Raw genomic sequence first — 7454 nt, 5'->3', positions numbered from 1 at the left:
GAGGAAGGCCTGGGACTCCAGAGTCTGGGGGGCGCAGGGGCCCAGATCCTTAGGTCCTGGAGAAAGGAAGGAAAGGAGGGCAGGGTGGAGGAAGGAGAAGGGGCCAGAGCACAAGATGGGGAGAGGGAGGAAGCAGAAAGGGTGCTGTGTCGGGGCAAAGGAGGAGGACAAGAGAAAAGGAAGGAGGGGAAGGAGGGAGGGAATGCTGGGTCCTGAGGAGAGGAGAAGGGGTGTGGGGACAGGGCGACTAGGTCCCCGGAAGAGGAGGAGAAGCAGGGCTGGGGTCTCAGGTGCACAGGGCACGGGAGGGGCAGGTTCTGGGAAGCCTTTCTTAGCTAGTCAGGAGTTTTCTAGAAACCAGAGCCGAGAGGGAGAGTCCGGTTTCCCCGCGTAGGCAGGACGGGTGCCTGCCGGGGGGAGGAGGTCTCGGTGTCCCTCCCGCCCTGTCCTGGTCCGGGTCCCCCTGGGAGCAGCCTGGCCGGCTGCCCGTCACCGGCCGGGTGCAAAGAGGCCGGGAAGGCCCTGGAGGGCTGCCCGGTCCGGCTCCTTCCCAGCACCAGAGAGGGGAGGAGTGGGAGGAGGGCAGAGAGGGACTCGGGGAGCCACAGGTGCGGCTGGCCCGCGGCAGAGGAAGGGACCGGGTGAGGGCCCAGGGGAGCGAACACACGCCGCCCCGACTCCTTTTTCTTCCAGCGCCCCTCCGTCCGCTCTACTTTCCAAAAATCCCCTAACTGCCGGAAACTTCCCCGCGTCTGGGGCACTAAGCCAACCAGCAGACGTCTTCGCTGTGACGCCATCGGTTGACCGGCAAACTTTCACCTTGCTCCCTCGGGAGCAGGCTAATTGCTTAGCGGCCCAGGCCCAGCGCAGTGACAGGACTCTGAATTTCAGAGGCTAAGCTGAGACAGGGGCTACTGGTGTGACTTCGAGACCAGTCTGAACTACAGTAAGAACAATCTCATTTTCAAAAACAGAACCCGCAAAAGCCAGAAACCTGGAACGGAGGGGTGAGCAGAAAGGAAAGCTGGGAAGCACAGTGATTGCGCCATTCCAGACCTAGCCTGGCCCACCGCCATGGTGTCACCGACTCCCTCCCTCACCTCCCCCTCACTGTAGCTACCTCAGTCTCAGAACAGCTCGGGTTAGAGGGGCAGGGGGCAGGGCCTGATAAAGGGTCCCAGGACAGCTTGACTTTGATTTAGGGTTTTATTTGTCACACACGTAGAGTAACGATGTTGGCTTTTGAAGAGAGAATTTGATTTGGTGCCAGTTTAGCCTTGGCCACATGGACATCTGGATCTTCCATGATTCTTCTTTCCCCTTCCTGGCCACTCACAGAGGTGAGTTCAGGTGTGTCATGGGTTCATTAGGGTTACAAGGAGATTTAAGGCCCTCTTCATCCTCTCTTTCTTAGAGGGACCGAGACCTGGGTGGCCCAGCTCACTCAAAGCCTTGGCTTCTGATTCTGCCCTTGAGGCCCAGTGAGAGCCACAGTTTGAGCCAGCTTGGCACACAGCAGTTGAAAGGCAAAAAGACTAGGCCCTGACAGGCGTTTGAGAGAAGTCGCTGGGGTGAGGCAGGCACAGAAGCTGGTCCCAGGAAAGCTGGCCAGCTCACCTGCTGTCCAAAGTTCCACATCAGATGTCTGGATTGTGGGAGTGCTCCCTAGCTTGAAAGATCACTGTGAAGGCATGTTTTCTCTGAAGAAAACACCTGCAGGGACTTGGTCTGCCTGCATTGTGGGCAGGGTGGCCAGCTCCAGCAGTCTGGTAAGCATGGTGTGGTGGAACACGTCCGCAATCCCAGCACTCCAGACACTGAGGCAGAGGACTGGTCTGTGTCTAGAGCCAGCCTGGGCTACATATACAGACCCTGGTTAAGAAAAGGTAAAGAAACAGTCACCTGGTGGTGCCTGTGCGCTGATCACTCTGGCTGAGGCATGCTCAAGGCTATCCTCAGCTACATGGTGAGTTCAAGGCCAGCCTGGGCTATGTGAGACCCCGTCTCAAAAATAAAACACCACAACACAACCACACCTCTGCCACTCACGCCAAAGTGCCAGGTGTTAGGCTGATCCTCAAACACAGTACACAGGGGGCACCTCAGACAGGACAGGGAGTGTGTGAACTCAGGGCTAGGGACCCTAGAGAACTTCCCACATGACCAAAGGACCCCAGAACAGCCCAGCCTATAAGATTCACTGAGCCCCAACCCTACCCAACACATCCTCTCAGACGAGGATCCCAGGGGGTCCTACAGGATGGATGAGGCAAGATGTCCACAAGCTTGAGGACAGCCTGGGTTACATCATAAAAATCTTGTCTCAAAAAGAAGGAAAAAACCTGGTTGAAGGTGTGATGTGTGATGGTAAATCCCAGCCCTCAGGAAGCTGAGGCAGGAGGAATGTTACAAGCTGGGGACCAGCCTAAGCTACATAGAGAGATCGTCTCAAACAGAAGTCATAAATGGACACAGAGAAAAGTCATAGATGGCACAGGGTACTCACGGGAGCACAGAGGGACCCACACCGCCCCCAGACACACCAGTTTCGGGCTGTAGACAGCGCCACCTGCTGGTGGGATGGTGTGTGTGATCACAGGGCTCGCAAGTAGTACCTGTGTGAATTCTGGAACCGCAGAAAACACCAGGGGCCCCGACAAAGAAACCTGGCATTCTGGAAATATGCAGAATGGCCAGCGCGTCCTGAGACACCCCCCTCAAACACAGCTGCCCCGGGGGATGATCCCACACATGGCACAAAGGACCCTGGCAGCCTGCTGCCCTCATGCGGGGCTCCGTGGGCGCGGGGGCCTGAGGGCCAGAAAGGGGTCCTAGCGGAGTGCTCAGGCACGCCGGGCGGCTGGCAGCAGCGCGCTGTCGAACTGGTAGGTGAGCTTGCGTTTGACCTTGCGGATTTCGCCTGTCTTGGCGTAGTTGCGCAGTGCGCGCGCCAGCTTCTGGTACGTCATGCGCTTGCGGTTGCCCTTCTGCTGGCCCCAGCGGCGAGCCAGCAGCTCCTTGTGCTTGGAGGAGAACTGGAAGACGCCGGCACCTGGCTCCACCCACCACACGCACTCGCGCATGTCCCCGCGCAGCAGCAGCCCCAGCAGGAACTGGTAGAGGCGCAGCTTCTTGCGCGCACCTGCAGGGTGTTGGGTGTCCCGTGTTAGGAGGGGAAGTCCGTTGAGGGGACCCCAGAGCTACCGCCCCCTGACACACATTAATTTTCACAAGTGAATGGAGCCTGGTTGCCTCAGACCAGGCTCCAACTACTCCAGAGGCTGAGGAAAGGAGATCATAAGTTCAAGACCAGCCTGGGCAACTTAGCCTGTCTTTTAAAAGTAAAAAGAGGGCGGAGGCGTGGCTCAGTGGTAGAGTCCCCAGGCTAAAATCCCCCCAGTGAGTAAGGAATACAAGATGACAGGTTTTACATGTGGGAAACTGAGGTCCAACAGAGAATGATTTGCTAGAAAGGCTGTCAGGCACAGAGAGATAGGAGAGATAGGCTGTGGGTATATATTGGCCTTCCTTTTGCTGTTAATGTTTTTGTGCACAATTGAAACAAAGGCACAGAGAGACTGACGTCCTTGGCCAAGGTCACACAGCCAACAAATGGCACAGGTTTGGAAACTTCCTTGGGAAGTGTGTTTAGGGAGCCCTGGTTCCTTTATCCTCTCCCCCAGCCCCCATCAGCACCCCACCAACTGTCCACCCCACATACCTGCCTCGGATCCCCTCCCCTCGGAGCCAGCCAAGAGGGCCTCGTCTGACTCACTGTCAGAGACCTCCAGAGCAGGGCTGTCCAGCAGGATGTCTTCCTCCTCTGACAGTACGGGGCTGGGGTATGGAGCATAAGCCAAGGGGCCCAGGGTCTGTGGGAGACCAGGGCCACCTCACGTCACTCTCTTGGTCTCCCCCACCTCTTCCCGGGTCACCCACACATCAATCACTCCCTCGGTCTCCCCCACCTCTGTGGCCCTCACTACTCGGGTCTCCATTTCCTGTACAGTGTGGACACTGGCCTTGGCTCTTGTCTCAGCACACAGAGAGGTTGAGGCAGCTGCCCAAAGCTCTAGAGTCAGTAGATGGCATGGACCTGGGAACTGCCCTCTGGACTGAAGTATAGAGTCGGGAGTTCAGGGGTTACCTGAGCTACCCTAGAAGGGTGTTCTTGTGCCCCCCCCATACACACACACAACTTCCACACAATCCAGAAGTTCACTTCAGGGGCTGCAGAAGAGATGCGACATGGGAAGTCTTCCTCCACGCTCTCTCTGCTCCTCACCTGGCTGGTGAAGTCCTCTGAGGGATACACCTGAAGGCCAGGCCCTGGGGCCTCCAAGCTGGGGGCTGGGTCGAGGGTTCCCACGGGGCTGTAGGCGGAGGGGCTAGGACCGTGACTATAGCAGAGCTGTACAGGCTGGGAGTGGGCAAAGGCAGCCATAGCAGGGTCAAAGGCTTCATAGGGGGCCACGGCAGGGGCAGGCGGGGCCTCTGTCCAGCCCCATGCAGAGTCTAGGAGAAGGGACAGAATTAGTAGCTGTAGGTGGACAGAAGACCCGCACCCTCAAGGTCCCACACAGAGGGGCCTTTGTGCACTGTGCAAATCTCTGACCCCAGAATTTGCATGGGGGAGCAGATGGACAGGAGGGGGCGGGGAGGTGTCTTGGGGAGGGGCTGCCATACTGGAGGAGAACTCCCATGATCCTCAGATACCTCCCCCCCTTCGTGAACTTGGCTGAAGATACTATGAAGCTGGGGTCACTCACCAGGGGCCCCATCTGAATCTGGGTAGCTGAAGGGTTTGCAGCTGTCCAGGTCATAGAAGACACCTTCTGGGTACTGCTGGGGTAAGGACAGGGTCATCCCAGGCCTTGCAAACAACCCCCTCCCCGACCTTTGGGAAGACTCACAGACAGTGGAGAGAAGGGAGGATCTGATCAGGACAGAAACAAACAGACACAGAGACTGAATCCATGAATGAGAGACAGCCAGAAGCTAGCATCTGCCATGGCTGTGACCTTCAAGGAACCCTAGTATCTCCAGTATGCAACTGGTACCCAGGAACTCACTCTGTAGCTCAGGCTGGCCCAGAACTTGGAGCAATTGTTCAGCCTCACCCTCTGAGTATTGGGGCGACAGGCACACACCACCTTCTCTAATCCAGGACACAGTTCACCTCAACAATTCTCTGTTGCTTCAGCCACAGCCACTGAAGAGGCAGTGAGACTAGATGTGAAGCAAAAGCTACCCTAGAGGCTCTAGCACACCCCTCCTGCTCACGCAAGGAAGATGGAAACCCGTATGCGCAGAGCAGCCCGGCCCAGCTCTGCTCAGATCCCGCGCATCTTGGCAAGGAGGATAAACTATGGGTGTATTGATGACTGGTGAACTACACTGCAAAGGAAAAGGATGGGTACCTAACACACACAGAAGGAAAGAGGTCAGGTGCCCCAAAGACCTGTGCAGGAGTCACTTAAAAAAGTTTAAATGAATCAGTATAAAATATTGGGTGAGATTGCCTAGGAAGGGGCTCCAGGAAGTGCTCTAGAATGATGGAATTTTTCTAGTCCTGGGTCTGTCTAGCAATAGCTACAGCACTGTATACAATGAAGACGCTCACTGATGCACACTCAAGACATCAATTTCAAAAACGGACAAGACAGGTGTCTCACACAAACAGTCCCCAGCACTCTGAAGGCCCGCTCATTGAAACCAGCCTCAAAACAAAAGTAGGGCTTCTTGCCGACATAGGAAAGGTCTCATTGTTGGGTTGTGAGTTCAAAAATGTTGGGAGAAATAGTTGGTGTCCAAAATACTACAGTTAAAAAAGTTAAGGTCCATAACCCAAAGGAAAGGGCTGTACACAGAGATCATGGGATAGACACGTATTTAAGGTCAAGGAAGTAGTCTGGAGTTTGAGAAAAAAAGCGATCAGGTGTGGTGATGGGAATTAGGAGAGACAGAGAGACAGACTGGAAACTGAGGCCAGAAGTAGATGATTTTAGTAAGGTTAGTCCCCATGGGCCATTCAGGGCCCACTACCCCCTAGGGGCCTCCAACTCACCAAACAGCTCAAGTGTGGGCCGTCCAGCCTGGCGGGGGAGAGACACAGGGGCATGTCAGAGCCGCCCTCAGCCACCTGAGCCTCACAGTGGTTGTGGGGCCCACAGGGGAGGTGGTGGCAGCTGTGATCGCCCACCACAGCTCTGCAGTCTGCTAGCTGTCCCTGTGTGCGCCCAGCCTTCCCACAATCACCCCCACACCCCCAGAGGGACAGGAAGTAGGGGGCGGGTGCCAGGCAAATGTCCCCCACTCTCCCTGGGATTTGCATGCAGACACTGGGGGAGGCAGGGAAAGTAAGGGGGAGAAAGTTCCCGGACAGCTGGGGACAGGGTAGCCAGAGAGCCAGGCTTGGTTGTCTTCCTAAGCCCAGCACAGACCAGAAGCACTGAACTAAAGAGCAGGGCTACAAACACACAGCAAAGGGGAATGAGCAAAAGGACTGGGTTTCTTGTGCCCAAGGATGGGCAGCCATGGTGGTGCCAGAAGCTAAAGGAAATGGTTGGACAGAAGGAACTAGAGACAGAACTCAAAGGTCAGAGAGCACCAGAAACGGAGCACACGGCGCTATGTAGACGACAGATGGCACACCGGGAGGCCCTGGGCGGGAAGGGGGTGAATGTTTCTAGAATATGCCACCTTTGGGAACCTGTTGGGAACCTTTGGGAAGCTGATGGAGCACTGTCTTCTAGAGACAGTGAGAACCACCCCCTTGTCACCTGCCTCTGGGTGCCACGGAAGCCGAGGGTGCTGAGCGAGGTGGGGGTCCCAAGTGCAGGTTTGGGGGCTACCCACTTACTGTGCAGCCTCCAGAGCAAGCATGGTGGTTCAGGGCAGGCTGGGTTGGCTCTGGCCACCACCCCTGTATATACTTTGGCCCAGCCCCTGCCCCCCTCCTGGGGGCGGGACATGGGGGCCCTCCTCAAAAATCCCCTCTGGGAGGGGTCTGGATTGCACAACCCTCTGGTCACGTGGCACGGAGGGTGGGCCTAGGAGCCATCTGGATTTGGGGATCCCCACCGTGGAGATGCAGAGTTGCTAGAAAGGGCAGGGAGATGAGGGGCTGCAGGCACTGGGAACAGAAGCCACGAGAGGAAGCCCATGGTGACCAAGGCAGGATGGCATGGGGCAGTGAGGCCCAGGGACATCTGTGGAAACTGACAGGTAACCGTGTAAGAGCTGAGGGGAAGCCCAGGCACACCGACCACCAGGCCCCCACCGTGGAAGCACCACCATGACTGTGACATCACAGGGAGTGTCCTTTTGCTGCCCTGGTGTGAAAGCCTGTGTTAGGGGCTGCCCCAGGCCTGGAGGAAACAGGACAGCACCTGATGCTAGCTGGGTGACCATCAGGCCCCTGGAGAGGGGCAAAGCATACAGCAGGGTCCCAC

General features: G+C 56.7%; 1 protein-coding gene across 2 annotated transcripts; it reads right to left on the bottom strand.

Annotated features, from left to right (window-relative positions):
- Positions 1-1192: 1192 nt before the first annotated feature.
- On the bottom strand, positions 1193-6905 carry Spib (Spi-B transcription factor). Of its 2 annotated transcripts, none has more exons than XM_021633809.2 (6): positions 6863-6905; positions 6068-6095; positions 4770-4842; positions 4286-4515; positions 3722-3872; positions 1193-3142 (listed from the first exon to the last, which is right to left on the bottom strand). In XM_021633809.2, exons 1-6 carry the CDS (start codon positions 6883-6885, stop codon positions 2844-2846), a joined length of 804 nt encoding a protein of 267 aa, XP_021489484.1. In that variant the 5' UTR covers positions 6886-6905; the 3' UTR covers positions 1193-2843. The 2 variants fall into 2 exon arrangements, with proteins under 2 accessions (XP_021489484.1, XP_060235875.1); XM_060379892.1 differs by having other exon boundaries at positions 4770-4845; positions 6863-6891.
- Positions 6906-7454: the final 549 nt, after the last annotated feature.

This window comes from Meriones unguiculatus, chromosome 1 (assembly GCF_030254825.1).
Source record: "Meriones unguiculatus strain TT.TT164.6M chromosome 1, Bangor_MerUng_6.1, whole genome shotgun sequence".
In the NCBI taxonomy this organism is placed as follows: domain Eukaryota; kingdom Metazoa; phylum Chordata; class Mammalia; order Rodentia; family Muridae; genus Meriones; species Meriones unguiculatus.
The sequence above is the reverse complement of the archived record's forward strand: the minus strand, read 5'-3'. Positions and strand labels throughout refer to the sequence as shown.

Bases quoted from the DNA above. Each gene is read 5' to 3' on its own strand.
- Spib (XM_060379892.1), bottom strand. From the start codon at position 6,885: ATGCTTGCTCTGGAGGCTGCACA. The intron at 3,873-4,285 runs GTGAGGAGCAGA...GGTCTCCCACAG, and splicing joins CAGAGGACTTCACCAGCCAG to ACCCTGGGCCCCTTGGCTTA. The intron at 3,143-3,721 runs GTATGTGGGGTG...AACACCCTGCAG, and splicing joins GGGGAGGGGATCCGAGGCAG to GTGCGCGCAAGAAGCTGCGC.